At 40.4% G+C, this 23,102-nt stretch overlaps 1 protein-coding gene across 1 annotated transcript in view; it reads right to left on the bottom strand.

Annotated features, from left to right (window-relative positions):
• MOXD1 (monooxygenase DBH like 1) overlaps nt 1-22,874 on the bottom strand; it is a 34,098-nt gene extending 11,224 nt beyond the window's left edge. The window contains exons 1-6 of the mRNA XM_083435012.1: nt 22,489-22,874; nt 15,241-15,387; nt 14,119-14,286; nt 13,902-13,985; nt 2,181-2,360; nt 414-516 (exon numbers count right to left, since the gene is read on the bottom strand). Of these exons, the coding sequence (XP_083291138.1) occupies nt 414-516; nt 2,181-2,360; nt 13,902-13,985; nt 14,119-14,286; nt 15,241-15,387; nt 22,489-22,743 (937 nt within the window). The 5' untranslated portion in view covers nt 22,744-22,874. The remainder of the gene's footprint in view (nt 1-413; nt 517-2,180; nt 2,361-13,901; nt 13,986-14,118; nt 14,287-15,240; nt 15,388-22,488) is intronic.
• Between the last annotated feature and the right edge of the window lie 228 nt (nt 22,875-23,102).

Below are 23,102 nucleotides of genomic sequence, written 5' to 3'. Positions count from 1 at the left end.
CAGATGAAGCACCATGTGAATCACATATATATGTATACCTGACTATGCTGTATTGCAGAACTGACCACAATAGCTCTATTGACCATACGTAATAGCTCCAAAAAGAAGAGCTGCAATTTCACATCAATACTGTACCTGGAAGTACAGCACATACTTTGTACTGAAGCATATGTCAACCTGTGCTTCCATGTACAGTGTTTCAAACATTGCATTCTCCACGTGAATATGGGCAAGAGCTAGTACAAGCCCAGAATATTCACAAAGAAGATTATCATCACCACTGACACTTTAAGAAAAAGTGGGATTTCATTCCCTGCTAGCTGTTTCATTTACTGGGATGAGCAGGCTAGGAAGCCTATGCATTTGGCATATTTTACTAATTTAGAAAGTTAAAAAGTAGTTAAGAAACATACCCTCCAAATATGATGGGTTGTCGTAATGGACTTCCATAAGCACATACTGAGGATCTGATGCTGTCCCGATAGATAAGCCAACATGAGGAGGATATGTAAAGCCCTAGAATTTGAAACATGCAAACACAATTAACTAGATTCTACCAAAAGTTCTAATAATTTAGTTTGGAACGTATTTCAACCTCATATGTCAACTAGAGAAAATGGCAGATCCCTTTGGACTGACACTTACCATAAATTGCTGATACTAAATATATCTATGTCTGCATGTAAACATGCAGTAATTTGGGGTTTTTGTGTACATTTTGTGTATATTTCGTATTTCTTTGCTATACATACATTTGCTCCCATCATTGTACCAAAGGGGAAAACTGGTACTGATACTTGGACCTTGTTTACCTCCTTTCCTTATCTGTTGTTGGCCAAAGTGTAATGAAGGTATATCACTATCAGACACTATAGGAACAAGCCTAGGATCAGTGTACTGTATTCCAAATTCATAGATTTATAGCCTGCCTTTCAATGCATACAAATATTTCAATGCATTTTAAAGAACAATGTAATTTTTAATTTTAAAAAACAACAACCAACAGCTAAAATTATTCAAGCACATCACATTAATCAATTAAAAAATGCAGACTACGGTAAAAACACTTGTCAGTTTTCCTAAAAACACCAGCAATGATCAAGTCACATATATTCCACTAAGGAGAGAGCTCCAATTGAGAAGGCCCTGTCCTTGCTCTCTGCTAATCTAACTACTTACTGGAAGACTAGAAAGGAGGACCTCAGAGCCTGATCCAAATGTTCAGGCACCTTGAATTGGGCTGCCTAGAAAAGACTAGGCAGCCAATGTAACCAAAACATAGTAAGTTGGATATGATCTGAACAGCTAGCTGCCCCAAGCCTATAAGCTTCTGCACCATATGCAGTTTCTGAACTATCTTCAAGGACAACTCGTGTACAGCATAATACAGTAATCTAGCCTGAGCATAACCAAAGTATTTGTTGTTGAAAATAAGTCAGCTTTCTCTAGATAGGGGTACAGCTGCCGAACCAGCGTAAGATGGCAAAATGCCCCTCTGCCCACACAGATGTTACCCATGCCTCCACAAACTGCATACCTTGCCCTTCTGTGGAAGCACAACCCCATCTACACACAGATGCAATTCTCCATCCAAATCAGCAGATTTCTCAGGCCATAGTTCTTCCCTCATCTGGATTAAATTGCTTGACCTCATCGCACCCCAAATAGTTATTATTATTATTAGTAGTAGTAGTAGTAGTAGTAGTAAAATTTGCATACTGCCCTATACCCTCAGATTTCCCAACTGGAATTTCCCAATATTGGATCATTTTTTTCTTAATCTAGGCTGAGTTTTTACAGGTTTATACCACAGGAACCATATTATTCTGAGTAATGACATATAATTTTAAAATTATTCATTGTTGTCTCTTGTTTACCTTGGAAAAATTCTCAGAATACAGAAATGTGCTCAACAGCTAGATTTAATGTTGATGGTATTTAACCATCTTGAGACCAAGTTCAATTTGTTCCATGTAACAATTTTTGGCTCAACAAGACTCCGGCAGCTGGGCTTTAGATTTCATCATGTTCAATACAGGCAACAACTTAAAGAATGTATATCAGTCACGACTAATTTAAGTCCTACTGATTTCAATGGACTTCTGCTGCCAGAGCTCATTAGGTGAATTCTGCCCATAGTGTCTATTAGCAAAATAAGTCACAAAAACCATATATCTTACCTCTCCTCCAATGGCCCAGGCAAAAATGACTGTTTCACAGGTGAGGAATGAATCCGGCATGTTTGGGTGATAGCACTCATGACCATAGTCCAGTACACTATCATTCAGACTGCTGCTACATTGATAGAGTAGAATGTGATGAACCAAATTTTCATGGCCCTTCTGTATCAATGGTTCAACCTGTTAATGTAATAAAAGTCAATGAATTTAATACTGTTTTATCTTAGCAAATGTTTAACAGCATTTGAAGAAGCAGGCCCCAGTCAAAATAGCTACAATTACAATTATATATTAGTGATATAATGAAAATGTTTAAATCGTTTTGCGAGGGGGTCAAACACAAATTACACATCTTTTAATGGTGTTGTTTATTAAAAGGATGCACTGAACTTACGTTGGTGGAGCTACTATGAGATACCGGTACTATGGTACATATTATAGCTGGAAGGATTATGGCAGACATGTAAATGTCCCTGGAAAACACACGGGGGGTTTTGTGCCCTGACTTAGTGTTTGGTTTGCAGATTATTAATGTGCCTTACACATTGGGAGGGATCATAACTCAATGGTAGATGACACAGTTTGCATGAATTATTTTTCAGATTCCATCCCTGTTTGTTAGCTAAGGCCATCCCATCTAACCAGAATGTTCTCTTCTCCCATCCTGAAGACATCCTGGATATGCATGCTTCCATTCTGCAAGCATGGGAAAAGAATAATAGAATCATAGAATTGTAGAGTTGGAAGGGACCCTGAGGATCATCTAGTCCAACCCCCTGCAAAAAATGAAGAGAGTCTGTGGATACATGCAAAATGGATGGCTGGGGAGTGTGATATGGCCCAGCAAAGCATATGCTTCTTAATAATATAATTATGTTATACTAAGACATAACAGCAACAACACAGACTTTTATGGGTATGGTGAACAAGAGCAGGACCTTGATTCATCGTTAAACTGGGGGGGACTTTGAGTAAGGCCTCCTCGCTGCTTTATTCTGCCCTGTAGGAGCTATCATGGTACCGCGGAAGCGAAATAAAACGACAACCAGTTTTCGCACACTGATCATTTCAAAGTAAGTACAGTAAAGATGCAGGGTTGTATCTCAGATTGATGTCGTTTCCACCATCTTGCATGCCCCCATGTAAAAAGGGCAAGTGCTCACACTATAACTAGTTTCTGAGCTATCAGAAAAGGGAAGAGTAGAAGCATAAATGAAAGCCGCAGTCACATTGCCCTAAAACCAATGACTGTTTTTTTAAACTGAATGCTACAGCGTAACAATGAGGACAAAATCCACCTACTTTTGATACAAATAAAATAAGACGGGAACCAGCAAAAAGGCTAGGAGGATGCTCTATTGATCTCTGCTTGAAATAACGGAGTACTTGCCCAAACGTGTGATGCACCCACCTGCCTCTAAAGGACACCGACACCTGCTGTTCTTCTACTCAGAACTTAAAGCAACAACAACAACAACCTCTCCTTCAAAGCAATGGGTCATCACCAAAGTTGGCAATCCTTTCACTGTCAGTTTCCTAAACATCAATTCAAACAAGTATTCTTTTGTTCGGTTCCCTTTCTATTGAAAAAGAGAATCTTCCAAAAGGTAAACAGTTTATGTATAACACCCTTCTGCCTTTGCCAGACATTTTGCAGGAGGCTTTGCAGTCTCTCTCTCTCTCTCTCTCTCTCTCTCTCTCTCTCTCTCACACACACACACACACACACAGAGAGAGAGAGAGAGAGAGAGAGATTCATGAGAAGCATCAGCACATTAATTTGATAATAATTATATAAGGTGACAAATCACTGTCTTTACAGCTGGACAAGAGGCTGGAAATAACCCCTTAATTATCTGACTTGTGTAAAAATGCATGCAAATATATATTGTAAATATATTTTTCATTAACCATTAAAAGATATGGCAGTTACCAAAAAAGTAAAATCCTTTCAAGCTTAAGATGACAAGGGTGAGAATTTCAGGACAAAATAAAATGAGACTTTTATCTTAGGGTACAGAGACATGAATACATTTTCTCCTACAGAACCTTTTTAATATCTGGTGGTTATATCTCGTGTTTTATGAAATGTACTGTAAGAGCTTTACAGGGCTATCATCCATGAGAAGTTTCCAATTCTGACAAATACAGCACTTTTGTCTTTATATATTCAAAGTACACTCAAGAGCAGCACTGAAGAGGGTGAGGAGACAGAATGCAAGCAGCCCTTCTACATTTCTGTTATCTGTGTGGCTATTGCTATCACAGAGCTAGTATGTTGGGGAACAGCTTCCTCCCAATCCTTACTCCACAGGTGTGGTATCAAGAGTATCTCACTGATGCTCTTTGCACACAGACCCATTGCCATGTTGAGCACTTGAGCACTTCCAGTACATGTCAACACCTGCTGCAGAATAAGAATGTGTCAAAGACCAATCACTGTTAATGCACTTCTCCCATGGAAAGAAAGGCATAATGAGCCCTGGGCCAGAAAAATATCGGCAGCAATTAAATGTGGCAATGGCAAGTGGTTTGAGTGTACACGCTTGTGGATGTGTCTGTAGGGAAGGCCTGAATATAACAAGAGAGGCATTTATACCTATTCCAAGGACAGGGCAACTCAGTCTGTGCTGAGGAGTGAAAGAGCTAGATGGAGCTAAAAATAGGTAAGAATAGGGTCGGATTTAGGTTTGATGAGGCCCTAAGCTACTGAAGGTAATGGGGCCCTTTATATGTCCAGCTGTCCTTTGTCAACAACAAATTGTAACTGTTTTTTGTGTTGAATATATGCTATATGGTAATTTCTGTACCTAAAAGGTATCTAAAGCCATTTGCCACTGCTGCTGTATGTAGCTTTCATTTTATTTGTTTTTTTATCTTATATTTTGGAAATGTACATCCAGGGGTTTTTTCCCTTTAATTTTTTTTGGGCCCCCCAAGAGAGTGGGGCCCGAAGCTGTAGCTTGTTTAGCTTATATGTAAATCTGGCACTAGGTAAGAACATAATAAGAGCTTGCTGGATCAGGCCAATGGCCTATCTAGTCCAGCATCCTGTTCTCAGAGCAGCCAAACAAATTCTTCCCTTTCCACCCCAGTGGAAATGCCATACTTTCCTTAGCTACCAAAGTAAAAGTAAGAGATGGTACAGGGGCAACTATGGAGATTGCTTACACAGCTACTTCCTTCCATGACTCTTATATGCCAGACTAAAACTCAGGTACAGGCTTAGTCCACAATTCTGCCCACACAGCCTCAGGAACAAATCTATTTTGCTATTAGCTCTATTCTTTGCCTTTGCAGAGTCCACTGGGCTTTTCCCTCTACACATCCCAGGTCCCCCCAGCCAGAGGGATATTTGAAATCAAAAGTTGCCATTTGAACACCCTAAGATCGTGACCCCCATCACTTGAGAACAGAGGAGTCAGCTCCTTTCTGCCTCTTCATCTTCCTAGGCGCATCTTGGGTTATTTATATTATGAGTGCACAGCCAGGGGCATGTGCATTTTACCTACTAGTGCGTAGTTTAAAAATATTCTCTTGCATTTTTTCTTAACTTTAAACAAGCTGGTCAAATATTATACACCTTGCTGCTGACATCTGTCAGAGCTGGAGTAATGCTAGGATTCTGCACTCTCTGAAATGCTTTGGAGTGTGTGTTTGCCTTCTTAATGTTTTCATTTTAACCAGAAGTAGTTAAGACATTGGGTGTATTAACTTGTTTTTTCTGGGAGAAACCACCTAAATTCCTTGTACTTAGAGTACCTTTGCATATGTGGTGTAGACGAGTTGACAAGAAAATCAATAACTGGAAGAAGGAAGAAGTTTAGAAGCTTTTATAAATCTAGTACTCCACTGTGAGTACTAGATTTCCAGACAGCCTGGTATATGAAGTGGCTTTGGTAATAACAGTAACAAATTATAACAACTGCAAACTACAAGAAAATGTCTTTTAAGTTGGAAGGAAAGTAAGACAGACAGACTCCTTAGGTTCTCAATAATTGACAAAACATATGATGAAAACTAATCTAGGATTTCAAGGAGAAGAAATTGTGATGAAACTCCCTAGTTTGTTCTTCTATTTACAAAATCATTCCTAACAGTTCTTTTCCAATAATTATACAGTACAGTAAGCTCACAACTTGCACACATTTAACTTTGCCACATTCAGCTTTATGCATGTGGCAATTTTTTTTATTTTTTTTTAAGGGCTGGAAAGAAGGTGGCTTCTGGGGGAAATGCCTTTGGCAATCTCACCCGCCATTGAATCCAATGGTTTTTGACTATATGAGATTTTGGCAATCCCTGGAACCTAATCCCTGTGTAATTTGCAAGCTTAATGTATGCAGTTTTAAAATTGGGAAGGAATAATGACACCATGGATATGTAGTTGGTTTTATTGTTAATTACATTTCATAAGTTTTGTGGACTAAGCAAAATAATAAGGATTTGGTAATCAATGAATTAGCATACTTTTATACTTCACAATATCAATCTTGGGTGATAAACTAAACGGCTAAGCAATATAGCCAGCTGCAGAGGGCTGTGCCCCTTTTGAGAGTAAATATACAGTGTTTCTAAGCTGCAATGTATTTCCTATGTGTGGATTGATTTTATATATCATGAAATATTTGTGTTTGTATTTAGAACAAATATTTATTCCTCTGCAATTACCTGCAAGATTACACTTACTCCCTTGCTTCCCCCAAAATACCTTTTGCATTCTATATGTTGCTAAAATTGCAAAATAAAAAAGCAGCTGTCAAGTTCAAGTTCTATGAACAAGTTGGCAAGAAATACTTTAATGTCACTTATAACTCTGATCACAGGCAATGTTGTTTGTCTGCCTGACATTCCCTGATGCTAGAGGCTTGATGCTGAGACCCTCAAACAGTTACTATCAAAATGCAATTAGTATGAATTTAAAGGAGTCGAAGAATGAAAAACACATTTTAAAAAATATTCTTCCCTATAAGACATCTCAAAATTACGTGTGATACTAGTTCTGACTAGGTTCTTTTATGCATACTGCAGCCACACAATCATATCTGTATCAATGGGAGAGCATCTGGGTGGATGCTTAAGGCATGGGGGGGGGGAACTATAGGAGCATCCATATGAAAAGAACAAAATATATTTCATTGGGGACCAGGGGCCATCTTTTAAGATACCCGTGTGTGTGTGTGTGTGTGTGTGTGTGTGTGTGTGTAGCCAGTGGAGCTTCAGGTGCACATTTTCATCATGATGTTTATGTCTCCCCATTGGTAAAATTTATCTTTTGATGCCCCCCCCATATTTAAAACCAATATAAAGCATAAGTATTAGTAGGGCTCTATGCTCCACACTGTTATAAATCAATACAATTCTCAGAACAAAATATTGTATGTGCCACAACTATTTTGTCTTTCCCTCTTCAAAGAGATTGTGAAATAACATGTCAGAGACTTTCCCAAAGGCACATTTATGCAACATTTTACCAGAAATTGTTCCTTTTGGGTTGAAATAAACACTGCTTACTGGCAGTAAAGAGAAACAATGTTCTTTGTGGCTGGCCAGTTCATCGAAATTACAGTCCTTTACATAACTGCAAAATGAGAAACAAGAAAACAGCCAGATGTCTAGTTATTTGTTTTGCATGACAAGCTTTCTAGGGAGAGATTTGGTTTGAACTGTTATTCAGCATTAGACAGATTCCAAAACTGTTTTAATCTCTCTCTCCCTCTTCCTCTCTCTATAGATCCTATTGTCATATTATATTTAACTAATTAACCTTACAATCCAATGGTCCTTGGTGGGATTTCCCAGGGCTCACAGGAAGCATGAAATTTCCCTGTACAAGAACGGAGAAAGAGGTCTAACAAGAGAGGGAGATCAGACATTGGATGCCTCCACCACACTGAGGAAACCTCCTTGGCCCTGGCCCAACTGATGTCACGCTTCCAACATAGGTAGGGCTGAAAAGGAGCAGGCACAAAGGATATATAGGATATATTTCTAAATCAATCAATCAATCAATCAATCAATGCTGGACTTAAGTATGTGTAGTAAGAATCCAAATCAACTGCAATTTTTAATTTCCAGATTGTTTTGTGATTACGGCATTAGAAAAAAAGAAGCCTGGTTGCTTCCTTCTGCCATCACTCACCCAGGGCTCGTCCCAGTTGTCCCATGCCTAGAAAGCATGAGTGCAAGAGATTTTCCTGCGAAAACCCGCTCTTTTGTGCTGAATTGGAGCAAATGTCAATCTGCAGAAAACCTGATTAATGTTTTCTCCGATTTGGCAGCAAAGATTGGGATTTCCCAGGGCAAAGCAGAAGTGTGGACAAGCCTCTAGCTATTCAACAACTGCCCCTGTCTAAGCAAAATAAACATTCCATCTATGCTTTATAATAGCTTTTGAAGTACTTTGTTGTACCTTCTGGGAAGCATACATACAAAATAACGGCAGAAACAGGGTGAATGTCACAGCGTTCCATATATTCTGTGTTACTAAATACTAATAGGGCATACTGAATAGGATTTTAAAAAAAATTAATGTAGCATTTAAAATGTTGGCTGGAACGGGTATCAGATTTAGAAAGGCTCACAAGCACAGTATGCAAACAAACAAAAAATCAGGAATTTGTCATTAAACAACAAAAAAGAAAACTTCAGATGGCTGAACGTACACATGGAAGCCAGACCCTTTTCCAGGGTGACATCAGAAAGACATGGAACTTTGCTTATTATAATTTCCCATCTCTCCCCCCCCCCTTTTGTTTGCTTTTCTTCTTTTGAAGTTGCAGCTGTAAGCTGTGTGCATGCGTATGTACTTTTAACAACTATTCGTCCAAAATTTGGGCAAGTGAAAAAATGATACTCACTCAACATTAATCTCATCTCTCAAAAAGGATTTCGAAGATTTGGTCAACTGAAAGTAGGAATGTAATTAAGTCATATGAAAGTGTTCTGCCTTGCCCACTAGATCCTGAGGTCTTCTAGAGGGTCCTGCAGCAGGATCCTCTAGCAGATCTTCACACTGCCAGTGATCCTAGGAGATGTTGGGTCTGCTGAAGAGGCCAGACACCATCTTGACTCTGCAGCCTGCAAGACTTGCTCCCTGCCTTGCAAACCTTTTTCCACCTTAAAGACTGTGATCTGGGAGGGTGCTGTTGTGAGGTTCTGTTGCTGCTGTTAATGCTATTTTTGCATCTTTATTCTGATCTTATGATTTATGTGGAAATTGTTCAATTTGGTTGTGCACTTTTTGATGCTTTGTTGATTGTTTATGATTACTTTTTCTATGCTTGTAGTTAAGGTAATCTTAAAAGTATGTTGTAAGGCAATTTGAGCATGGTTTTAACTTTGGAATCGTGACATACAAATAAAATGATAGATTGGTTGATTGATTGTCATCCCTGCCCCTGGACCGGAGGCCATTATATCAGCTGCCTGGGTTCTGGGCCACTTCTCAGACCCCTACACCTCACATCTGCCATAGGGTCACAATGCTCATTCAACTCAATGGACTTAAGTTACTGGAATCAATTTATTTCAATGGGTCTAGCCTGACTTAGATATCACCCTATAAATTTACTGTGAAAGAATCAGAATCCATCTTGAGCATAATCTTTTTAAATGTTTTTAGAACCTTCAGCTGTTGATCATCTTCAGTGTTCTTAGTTACTTTGAGCCTTTGAGGATAAAGTGGGTTGTAAGTCAAAATAAATAAATAATCTTGGAAGTTTAAAAGGCATAGCCAAGCTTGCAACAAAGAGAAAATCCATCAGATCAAAGGACCCATAAACAAATAAGAAAGATTTGTGATATTCAGCTGAACATTTTACAGACAACTTGATTTTATGGAGCTGTGAGAGCTTTGAACAGGTAGCAAATGCTTAGAATGCAAAACTTCACATCACTTTTTTTTTGGGGGGGTGTCCTTTTCAGGGGGGAAAAAGTGATGCAATTTGCATCAAGCAAGATGCAGGGCAGGCCACAGAATAATAAGTAGGTACTGTCTATCATTCAAGATAAGAAACAGTGCTCCCATTAAGTATCAAATGCTGTGGCTGCCCCTTTGGCTTCCGATCAATCATGCTCTCAAACTGGAGCCCCTTTGTGTTTTGCACGCTGTTGGATTTGGCATTACTAATACGTTCCTGTGTCTAAAAGCCTAGTTACCCATGGTAACAAGATTTTTGAGAGTCTCTTTTTAATGAGACTCTACTATGAATCTAAAAATTATGTTTAAGTAGCATCTGCTAGCCTGTTCCAGGGCAGATAAAATATTTTGGCAACTTGTTCTTGGCCCCTGTCAGAGGCACAGAATTTTGCACTGCCTGCCTGCCTGCCTCTATTTAAAAGTATTTATATGCAACCCAATGAGGAAGTTTTGGGAGCAGTTTACAACAAACATAAAAACAGATAAAAAATACAATAGAACAGGTCAACAGTAAATACAAAACAAATAAAAATGCAACAGAACAGGTCTATCTGCTTCTCTTGCCACCCATCAATAGATTTGCTACTCATTTTCACACTGTTTTCATGTGCTTTACTGCTAATCTGGAACAAAAGAATTTACACTGAATCTCTTTTGCCATTCTGTTGCCTTTCAGCCAGTTTAAGGTGTTCCTTTTGGAGCTTTTTGCACAAACCCCCAAATAATTTGGTGTCATTCACGAACATGGCTTCTGTGAACAGTTGAATAGCCTACCAGCATACAAAGCTGTCATATACCATGTCAGACCACTTCTCAATACTAAATGAATGTGGCTTCTCAGAGCTTCAAACAGGGATTTCCCCCAGTCCTATCTGGGATTTATTTATTACATTTATACCCCATGTTTCCTTCCTGGAGCTCAAGGTGGTATGCATGTTTTTTTCTCTTCCCATTTTATTCTCACAATAGTCCTGTAGGGCAGACTGGACTGAGAGACAGTGACTAGCCCAAGTGACTGTCCCAATAGGTTGCCAATAGTATCACATGTGCTTGTGATAGCCATCTATGTCCTTACATGCATAGCCTCCTGCTACAGGATAATGTTGATGGGGTTAAATCGGGTTAGAAGGGGTACAAAATGGAAGGTTGAAATAAAGAAATGATTCCTCTGGAAATTATGAAGAACACCTACTATGTCCAGACCCTCATCTGGAAGTTGCAGTTAGGATGGTTAAAAGGTCAAGCACACAAGTCAAAGGCCACTCATGACATCTGTTGATTTAAGAAACTTGTCAAAACTAGGTGGGTACAAATTACAGTAAATGATGTAAACTTGGTGAAAGACCGGTGCAATTTTTTTGAACTTAGGAGGTCAACTTTTTTAGCCATGACAGCTGGTTGTAGTTACTGGCCATAAAACTGAATTGTGTTTCTGATCGGCATCTCAAATTCTCTCCCCCACCCCTTCTACCTAGCCAGGTTCAGAAGAAGTTTGCAACTTGGATGAGGTGGAATCTCCTTAAATTACCAACTACAGTGATCTTACAGAGCAATCAGAACCTCTGCCTGGAAGTGGCTGGCATTGATGAAACACAGTAGGTCACAGCTGCATCCACAGCCCCATCACTGGAACCAATCTGTGTGCCAATCAATTCCCAAAACACCCTGTTTCAGGCTTTTTCCATAGACTTCTGCCCACAGGGATACCACTAGCGGTAGCTTCCAATCCACGTGCCATTGGGGAAAGAGTATAGGGCACACTTCTTGCTGCCATGGCTCATGTGCTGGTGCCAGAATTCCCCCACCAGCAGCATGGCAGATTGTGAGGTGGGCTAGTTCTACCCATCCTTCCCCCCACCCGCTAACTTGAGACTGAACAGGTGTTGAAATATACAGGAGAAACAGTTTCCAACTCATTCAGCTGCGTCTTAATACTTTAATCATGTGAACTAATGTGAAACTGTGGTACTTCATAATTTGTGGTTGCATATTAAAAATGTGTGTCCTTGTTAACATATACTCCTGATATCTGTTTATTATCTAGGTACCAGGATCAAAATGAAGTCTGTATCTAAGAATGGAGAAATAAAAATCTTCCTCTATCACAAAAGGTATTTGTGCCAGCCATATAAGAGCCCCTTATACCATCTTCAGTTGGCATATGAAGGGCAAAACAGTAGTCCCCCCCCCCTTAGATTTCTGTCTAACAGAGGATACTCCCTTCTTCAATATCTATAAAAAGTATACAATTTGTAATCTTCATATATTCATTTAAATAAAACAGATACCCAAGAAAACAACAAGAGAGGCACACACAATATTTTCGATAGTAGCTATTTAATAGTTTTAGTGAAGGACTTGAGAATCTTAATTTTCATTACATGGGAGCTAGTATTTAAGAAAGCCTTGAGTGGTATACATAATGCATAGGCTGGGTTTTTTATTTTATTTTAGAACACTCAGGACATTAGTACTATATATAGGCAAACATCAAATGCATGGAATTGTGCCTCTGGCATCTGTGGAGTCCTGCAACTTAAGCAAACTAAAGCATGATGCAAGTGCACATCTAGCCACAAGACATGTTTGCAGGCATAAATAAGTGTTGTTGGCTCCCTTAAGAAAATTGCATATACCTTGGGTCTCAAGATTTGTAAAATTTTGTAACTCATATGAACTTTTTGATTTATGTAACATATTTAGCTGGATAGGCATTTACTTTCAAAATAAAAGTAGCAGATTAAGAAGTTCAGAATAAGAAGTCTTTCTGTAATCTTATAACTTCTTTGGTAAACCCACCACTCCTCACAAAAACTGTGGAGTTACATAAAGCCATCTTTGCACAATGTGATTCAGAGATTACAGTAAGCCCGCAATTTACATGGGGGTTATGTTCTGGGAATCATGCCTAAAGCCAAAATCGCGTATAGTCAAAACACATTGGGTTCCATGGCAGGTGGGATTGCCAAAGTCTTTTCCCCTGGATGCCTGCCTCCTTTCAACACCCTTTTTAATTAGGTAAAATTGTTTTGCCAAGCACATAAACCTGAATGCACCCAAGTAAAATATGTGTACATTGCAGACTTACTGTACGCCAAACTACCTGCCTAGATCCTATACATTTGCCTCAGCATGTTTGTATCATGCTAAACAGTCATAAATGTTGGCACGAGATCCTGAACATTAATGAACAAGCACAGCAAGTCTTGGAATTCCATCGTATCAACTGAAAAAGCACAAGTATATCCAGCAGTATTAAAACAGCTGATGTTCAAAACCAGTATTTCTTAAACTTAACCAAAATGGCTTTTATTTGGGGGGTGGAAGGGGGAGCTGTTTCATCATCATCATCATTTATTATTTATACCCCGTCCATCTGGCTGGGTTTTCCCAGCCACTCCGGGTAGCTTCCAACAAAGATTTAAAATACATTAAAAAATACATTCCAGTACTCCTAATCAAATCCCATTTCAAGGGAACTTTCAAATAATCATGTTTCTATCCAAATTAGGGAAAACCATTTATGGGTTGATAGTAATTCTCTCCCCACACACAAACATGCATGGATGACCAACCAAAGCCCTTTTTTCCTTAAACTTCTCTACAGTAAATCAACATAACCAAGGCAGGACATAAAACAGAACTAAAGTTAATGCAGCAGTTCAGATTTTTAGATGCTGAAAATATGATCCTATATTTCAAGGATCTTCACTGTTTTTAAAATGTGTGTACAAAAAAGAAAGCCTTAGCAAAAAGTGCTATCTTATAAATACATACATATATTTATCTTAATGGCATACCTGTATCACATGATGCTTTTCATGTAGTGTAGGTATCTTAAACATTTGGCACCAATATGTTGTATCTTTGTCTGGTATAGGCACCTGTCTTAATAAAAGGAAAAGGAAAGGCAAATATAATATAAAAGTATCTGATTTCTGCTCCCTGTACAGGTAGCTACCAGTTCCACCCATCTTACCCTGATCCTTAATAAAAGCAAAACCCAAAGAAACTTACGCCTTGGTTTGTCAAGTCAAAATACGGCAAGGAGGGAGCGATAATAGCAGTCTTCTCTGGGTTCAATAAACGAAGACTCTTTGTCCCTCGATTTGAACCATGGTAATTTTGAACTCCTTCTCTAAAGTCTTTGTCATGGTATGCCCATATCACCCTCACTGTGCTTTCCTAGAAAGGAAAAAGAAAAACTTTACTGATTAAGTATGCAAGAAGATGTCTCAGCTGATCATGGCGGCTTACCAGATGAATCTGCCCACCTATAACAGCCTTTCCTAATGATACCCTTCATATATTTTAGACTACAACTCTCGTCAGTCCCCGCCACCTGGCTAGGGTTGGTGAGAGATAGTCCAGAAAGATTCTTAAGTAAGGGATTGATAGCTGCATTTTAGTCTTTTTGTAGTTCTATCACTCTGCACTTCATTTTTTGTTTAAATTTGCTGTTTAAAATAGTTTTGTCTGCTTTTTATACAGCCTATATATGATCAAAAAAGCAGTCTATATTTTAAATTTTAAAAATCCAAGAACATTCATTTCACCTATCCTAAACTGTTCTGTACTTCAGGCAATGCCTCCTTGTGGAATTGAGATACAGTGGTACCTCTGGTTACGTACTTAAACCGTTCCGAAGGTCCGTTTTTAAGCTGAAACCATTCTTAACCTGAGGTACCACTTTAGCTAATGGGGTCTCACGCTGCGTCCGTGCTGCCGGTGCACGATTTCTGTTCTCATCCTGAGGTAAAGTTCTTTACCCAAGGTACTACTTCTGGGTTAGCGGAATCTGTAACCCAAAGTGTTTGTAACCTGAGGTGTTTGTAACCCGAGGTACCACTGTATTCTGATGAGTTAATTATTCAGGTGCTGCCACCAGAATCTGTAATTAAACAAACTTCTATTAGGCATAGAGCTTTTCAGTGAGAGAAAAAAAGCTCAACAACTTTTCTGTCCGGATTTTCACATTTTAAAATATGGCAACCCTAGCATAGCATAATAGCTAATTGATCCAAGAATGTGAAGCTCACAAATGGCTTGCTTTTTTTTTGGCAGACTGTTTTATCTCTTCATTCATGATTTAAGTCTTACTCCCCTCTCTCTGAGTCAGATTGATCGTCAACTACTTACTGTTATACTCTTGTCATTGGGGTCACACGTGTGAAGTTGCCGGCTGAAAGCTAGTATCGTATGGGTACTATTTTCCATGGCATACTCCAGATGGTAGTCCTGCTGAGAGTCTTTTTTCAATGTTCTGTCTGCATTTGTAAAATAATCCTGTTGAAGAAAGAAACCAGAACATTATCCTGCTGTTACTTTTTTTGTTTTGCTTTAAATAATCTGAACTCAACAACCTTTTGAGTTTTCTGGGAAAGAAGTGTAAGTTGTAATTTTCTAAGAAAGTATTTTATATTAGCAAACAGGAAAACATCAGAATTCAGCCACCAGAATATATTTTATAACTGTATGCATATATTTTCATCTGCGCACCTTACAAAAGAGGGAAGGAAAGAGCAGAAAAAGAAAACAAAGCAAATTTCCCCAACATTGTCACCAGGAAAACATGAAATACATTGTAATCAAAATAGTTACATTAAAAGATCAACGTAAAACATATTGTACAGATGATACTTCTTTGCATTGCACTTGTGGGTTAGAAGTGTATCCATTATGGTTTTACTTTACATTCGTAGAATGTATAAACTAACTTTTAAAAGTTTTTTGTTAAAGTGTATCTATTTCAAAGCCCTCTTTTGTTTCATGTTTTAAAATCTAGGAATAAAGTGTCTGCATTAATGAACAATCTAATACCCCAATCCTAAACCTATGTTCTTAGTTCTTTCTATTTCCTTGGAACCTACTTCCTAGTCTACATATGGAAGGAAGTTATTCATAACCAAGTTATTGTGTGTGTGTGTGTGTGTGTGTGTGTATGAGAGAGAGAGAGACAGACAGACAGACAGACAGACAGACAGACAAATATTAAATAGGAATATGATATTGCTGTACACTTTGTATGTGCCAACCCACAGGAATATTTTAATGTTTTTCTGAGGGAAGATTATCCTACTTCTCAATGTTAGCAGACATATGATATAATGCATAAGCTGCATTATAGTGTCATTAACCTCTTCCCCTCTGAATTCTTTGTCATAATGTACAGCTGGCTTTCTGACTCCTCTCTATGTCACCATAAGTCCTGTGACTGACTTAAAATTCTCTGATGCTAATTCACAAAAACCTTCCATAGTCTAAGAGACCAGGACAACAATGTCATCTAATTTTCTCTTCTTAGCTTGTGGGGGCATTTGTGCATTTGTTTCCTATTTTGCTCAGAGTGAGTTGGCCAGGACCACACTCCAAAATGAGGTGTTGAGTAAGCTGTAGCTACTATGCTTTCGGACGCATTTTTCCAGCAGTTCTTTCTTTCTTCTTAAAAAAGAATTTTATTAGAGATACATGTAAAAGAAAAGGGGTGGGGCAGACAACAGACCAAATAAAAAAACAGAAACTAAACACAAACAATTTGGGTGGATAAGCCAAGGTATCCATCTCCAAGAAAACCAGTATATATTAGTGGACAAACATTTCCAGTCCACAAAAGATAACTCATGTAACAGATCAACAAAGATATTGACATTCAGTCAGTTCACTCGCCTGCCTCCCGTACCTCCTATGAGGCAAAATATTCTGAGTTTACATGTTACCTTGAATTACTCTATTATCATGATCATCATAGCAGCTTTGTGTGAGGAGTTATTCTCCGCCTATGATGTGGCACTGTGTGGCTCCGCATCACAGTGGCAACCATGAACACTGTATATAAATGTAGTCTGCCCTTACCACATTGGCAAAGATATATGAGAAGAACTATGATAATGACTCCTTGACTCCATCAGGATGTGGCTTGGCAACCCCAGGAAGGATAGGAAGATGGGTGGGGTGGGGTGGGGGTGGGGGCTGGAAGGTTGGCACCCAGAGATGGAGGAAGGAGGTCCTTCCCTTTTGGCTCTAGAGGACAGAGAGGGGGAAGTAGATTTGCTAGTTCTTTCCATCCCCCCAATTGTGGACCAGGCACCACCTTTGTAGGTAAGATCAGATGCACACCCCCAGACAGAGCAGACATGTGTACCTGTGGCAGACACACAGGACAAGACAGTCTTATGACAGAGTTTGCCCTGCCTTATCTTTGAAAACTTGGCAGGAGGGGAATGTCAATTGTTGGGACATCTTCGTAGCTTCTATTTGCTTATGGACCTCTTGCCTTGCTCATAAACCTTAGAATCCTGACTTCTGGGACTTGTGCTTGCTGCTATGTACCACTATGAGCATGAACAGAGACATCTTCCTTATTCTGAAGTAATAGATGCTACCCTGTCAATGGCAAGAACCATGTCAGCTCAAAACATTGTGTAAAGAGAGCTTTAGATCCCCACTGACCACATGTGATGTGCTGTTCATCCTGGATGTAGACTATATAATGACAAAGTTTAGCATGTTTTGAAGTAACGATACTGCCTAAAATCAGCACTTCTTTTTTTTAAGAAAACTACCGTAAGCAATTATTGGCTTGTGGGTGTAGTCAAACAATTAGATGTCTTTCATGCACTGGAAGTAATTTAGAAATTGAAGCAACACATGGTAAGTTGATTTTACAGATCATAAAAGATGAGGTATATAATTTCCTACAGATGAAGGCATTGATGATGAATTGCTCCTCACATGCTGTTGACCCTGCTCTCGCTCTCTCAAAAGGGATTTGCAGTTGATATGGTTTCTGATTAGTGCTATACAAAATGGCAAGGAGAGTACTTTCTTATGGATGTAGTAAAAATATGTAAATAAGCCCTGTTTTATCCTTGAAGAATGTAAGCAGAGCTGCACAAGGAACCTTGGGCGGGGGGAGGAATCACAGCTGTCATTCTATCCTTGAACAGGTGTTTTTATGGAGAAGATACCCTCCAACTACTTGACAACCTGCAATATATGTTGCCTCCTTCCATTAGTAAAGGAAGTGAGAATAATATGTTCAACTAAACTGGGGCACTCCGACACAAAGGGTCACAAGATTATTTGATAGCCTGATTATGCAATTCTACCAGGGCATATGGGCCATTATGCTTGTGAGATGTAAATTTTGTTCCACGTGAATGCAAATTATGGATGAGAGTTTTCATTCTGTACCACTCAAGTCAGACTAGTACAGTGACTAGTGTGCCAGGTCCACATTCACATTTGGCACAAGTTAAGCTCTTAGCTTAACTTGTTGTGAGGGTAAAATGTCAGTCTGAGATTCACTGGAAGGATTCAAATGTAATAAAGAACCAAAAAAAGAATTGCTTCAGGCATTTTTAGGTGGGGAACCATTTAGAATTGGCAGGCTGACAAGTCCTTTATTATCATTTAACCTGGCTTTGGGGAATTATGCAGGTTTACAACCTAACACAACAGAGACCACACCCTGCCCCTCTGGCTGGGTTTCCCCAGCAGGGCTTGATTAATTATAGCAGAGGGTCCCAACCGGGGCTATAGGTATTTTGTATATCTGTGGAAAAGCTGAGAAGAGGGTGTGTGTGTGTGTGAGGGATTTTATCTTAAAAATAACACTTGTTTCTACACCTCATGGTAAAAGAATACAACTTCAGAAATGGTGTCCTTTCTTCACAATTTGTTTCAGCCATGTGGAAAACCTCTATCTGTACTCACACTTCTTCAAAATGGTTGTTGAATTAATGCAGATTTAAACACATGTTGAGAAGAAGCAGGTCTGCTGTGTGGAAGGCCAGTAAATATGGAGCAAGATGCCAACTACTTTCTTTTGTTCTGGTTTCTCAAGTGTGAATGCTCTTACACTGCAAACTCACCCCATAGTTAAGTCAATACAGGAAGGCTTCGTACTGAAATGCCTCCAGCCAAACACCAGCTGACATATAAAGTGTGTGTCACACTGACATATCTCCCCTTACTGCTTTTCTATTTGTTTTCTTAGCATTTCTTTGTTTATGTTGGCATGAGTGCATTTAAAAGAAGAATATGGTTCCGTTCACCATTTTCTCACTTTTCAAAATCTATTCTGATTGTTCCTCTGTAACATCTCAAAACTGATTGTATTTGATAAAACAAATATTCTTCGTTATGGGTGTCAGCTAACAAGCAAGGGTTATAATGAACACAGCGCTATCAAGTATTAATGAAGAGCTATTCACAAAAGGATTTATGCCTCAAGTAAGGGCTATTTTTGTGCAAGAATTCAACAGAAGGGTTTGCAATGCACAAAACAAGCATTCATAAAGAAGGATTACCCTCTGCAAAAATGGATCTCACAGCTACTGCAGGCTGCGGTGGGGATGCACAATTCCAGATGGGGTGGAGACCATGGAGGAGGCAAGAAAATGCAAGCTGTGTCAATTCATGAGCAAAAAAGAGAGGGTCTTTCAAAAAGCTAGATGCAAAAATTAGAGCTGCCTTGAGCACTCTCATGGCAAGTAATCTGCTGAGAAACTCACTTTGGCAATAATGCAGTGGCAATATAACTACAAGCGCAGACAGACTGGGCAATTTCTCTGAGGCAGCACCAATCAAGTATCTTCGCTTCACTGCACTGAGGTACATGTGCTTTTTCCATGCTTAAATGTATTCATAATAATAGCTCCACCCGTCTGCAGCTACTTTGCTACCATTGGCCTACAAATGTGTCTCTAGTGAGTGCTCTCTCTCTTTCTCTTTCTCTCCGCCCCCCCCCCCCCCGCCACCTTAGCTCAACTCTCAAACTCTTTTCCCACCCCTCATAGAACAGCTATTAAGCATGCTTGAGAGACCACTCTTATTTAGACACAAGTCTTGCACTTTCCAAATAGTTCGAGCTGGGTTCCCACTCTAATCTCTGAGCTCCTGGAATGCTCGGCCACTAATGCATCATTCCAGGCCCCCTCTCCACTCAACCACAGTTTTTGAAAGAATGTGTGGACCCTTTGTAAAGTTCTTTTTTGTCTCCATAACATAATTGCACCCTTCAACCTGATTGATCTATTTACAAGGAGTTAGTAGAAGCATCTTTCAAGTTCTGTTTCATCATACCAGATACTGAAGCAAAAGCCCCAGGTAACATCAAGAAGCACACAGAGAGATAATTATTTATGTTTTTTATTTAAAAGTTTTCCTGATCTCTAGTACTTGGCAAATGTTTTCTTTTTTGGGTGGGGATGTGGGAAATCAATTCCTGGTGGGGCATTTTAAATTTTTGTAAGTCTGTGAAAAAAGAAAGCTCTGGCTTGTTTGTGTATATATGTGTGTTTTTCTTATAAATACTATGTAAAAACACTTCAGTTCCACTGTTCAGATCTTCCACTATGAACTTTCACAGATCGATCAGCTAGATGTTGATCTATATCTTCCTTGATGGAAGCAAAGCAGTTTTATCTAATGGAGCATATGAATTGCAAGTTTCTTGAGAGCAGGGCCTTTTTTAAAAAATAAATAAATAAAGCCATGTAAAGCACCATATTGTGTGCACCAATATGCTGCAAACATAATAATTCACTTCTGTTTACTTATATAAACATAAGTAAATAAGTATAACTAAAGGAAAAAGATAAATGCCTACTTTGTGGTAATCGAACCTTTATATTGTCACTAATCTGTGCTAGATGATATAAAGCAGTTTCCTGTGTTCCTGCGATCTTTTGTCATGTGGCTGGCTGCTAAGTTGACTCATGAGCCTTTTGTGAGGAACTTTATCAAAAGCATTTTGGAAGTCTAAGTATATAATGTCAACCAGATCTCCCCCAACTGAATACTTGTGGACACACTAAAGGAATTCCAAAACGGCCTCGGTCCAGTATACCTGAAGGAGCATCTCCACCCCCATCGTTCTACCCGGACACTGAGGTCCAGCACCGAAGGCCTTCTGGCAGTTCCCTCACTGCGAGAAGCCAAGTTACAGGGAACCAGGCAGAGGGCCTTCTCAGTAGTGGCGCCCTCCCTGTGGAACGCCCTCCCACCAGATGTCAAAGAGAACAACAACTACCAGACTTTTAGAAGACATCTGAAGGCAGCCCTCTTTAGGGAAGCTTTTAATGTTTGATGTATCATAGTATTTTAATATTCTTTTGGAAGCCGCCCAGAGTGGCTGGGGAAGCCCAGCCAGATGGGCGGAGTATAAATAATAAATTATTATTATTATTATTATTATTATTATTATTATTATTAAAAGGTGTGTGACACAAAACCTCCCTTTGCAGAAGTCCTGCTTGTCAAGGTTTGTTCTTTTATGTAACTGCAAACTGATGTAGAAATCTGATGAACTGAAGAGAGTGAAAAAATGAGAAACTGAGGAGAAACAAAAATCTCCAGATTCGCCCATCCCTACAAGGGGACAAATATTCAATGTTCTATTACTAATAATATTAATTCCTGAATCTGTGCACATGAAGTGTGAACACAGTCAGGTGAACATTGGGGCTTGTCATCATTAATAATGCTAAAACTTAGGGCTGCAATCCTAAGCACTCTCACCTTTAAACTCAACTGAACACAGATTTACATACTATGAGTGCTCTGTCAATGCCAGGTGAAAAACAGACAGATGAGAGGCAGAAAATTACTTGTATGTCATTGCCTTTTCCTCCAATCTGCTCACCTTAGAAGGGTCTTAGATGGACCCAAGTCTTGCCCAGGGATCAACCCTCAAACCTGCCGAATTCAGAACCAACTTCAGCACTAGGCTTCTAACCTGGGAGATAAGGCTATTCATAAAATAGGTCAAATTTTTAAAAACGCTTTTAAGTCTTCTACTACTCTCTGTCTCGCATAGGATTGCTGGCACACACCCTCCCCATAAAAACACACGCCCCACACATGCCAGAATAACTCCAATACATGTTTGAATGTTTCCTCATATTAATTCTTTTTACAACCCAGCAAGTTCACGGAAAACGCGTAAGGAGGTTTTTCGAAACCTATCCCTTGGCACCAGGTTTGTTTTTTGTGAACCGAGATCTTTTGATGAAGGACCGTATATAAATCGAAAATGATAATAGAAGTAGTAATGGCATGACAGTAATGACTATTCAGGAGAAGCAAGCATGAGATCCCATTTTGCCCCTTGCCCCAAACGGTCGCGATTTGGGGGCTGTCCCGTTGTTGCCCTTCACTGCACCAGCCGCTTTATAATGGACCCTCGTGCTCTGAGCATGCACAGAGTGCACGGCTGCCCATTCCACTGAGCAGCTGGAGCCTGGACCCCTGGTCCTGGAGGAGGGAGCCAGCCCTTCTTCTCCTTCCCTCTCCCCTAATGCACTTGTGAGCCGGACCCCCGCCCCTGATCAGATCGTACTCTGCCCCCCCCCCAGCGCTGTCCAAGGCGCCCGTCCGCCTCACCTGCAGGTAGGGCTTCCCAGCGTCCAAGCCGCCCAGCACGATGTCCGCCGAAGCCATGCCTCCCGTGGGCGAGAAGCCGAAGCCCACGTAGCCCGCCGCGCGCACCTCCAGGCGGAAGGCGATGGAGCTGCCCTGCGCAGCCCACGAGAGCCGGTAGCGGGACGCCCCGTCCAGCACGGCGCTGTGCGGGTAGTGGCGCCCGGGCACGGCGGGCAGCCCCCACAAGAGGAGCAGCAGCAGCGGCCAGCGGCGCATCCTCGTCGCCCGCTGAACCTGCGCCAGGCGCGCACCTCAGCCGACCGCTAAGCTGTGGGACTGAGCTGGCCGAGGCAGCAGCCTCCTGGCGCCTCCGCCAGGCGCCGCGCCTGCTCATTGGACGGGGCGGGCGCCCGGCGTCACCCCGCCCCCGCGGAGTCAGCGGGCCTCGAGGGCTGAGGAAAGCGCGGGAGAAGAAGGAGGAGGAAGAGAGCGCGACCTGGGTGAGGAGCCCTGAGGAGAGCCGGGGGGGGGGGGGGCGGCGAAGCGAAGGTCCTGAGGGGAAAGAGCTTGAGGGCAGAAGCTCGCGGCTGGGCAACGAGGAGCCCCCTCCTCCCTCGTCAGACAGGCAGAAGTTC

Source organism: Podarcis tiliguerta (genome assembly GCF_965153285.1).
Source record: "Podarcis tiliguerta genome assembly, chromosome: 3".
Lineage (NCBI taxonomy): Eukaryota > Metazoa > Chordata > Lepidosauria > Squamata > Lacertidae > Podarcis > Podarcis tiliguerta.
The sequence above is the reverse complement of the archived record's forward strand: the minus strand, read 5'-3'. Positions and strand labels throughout refer to the sequence as shown.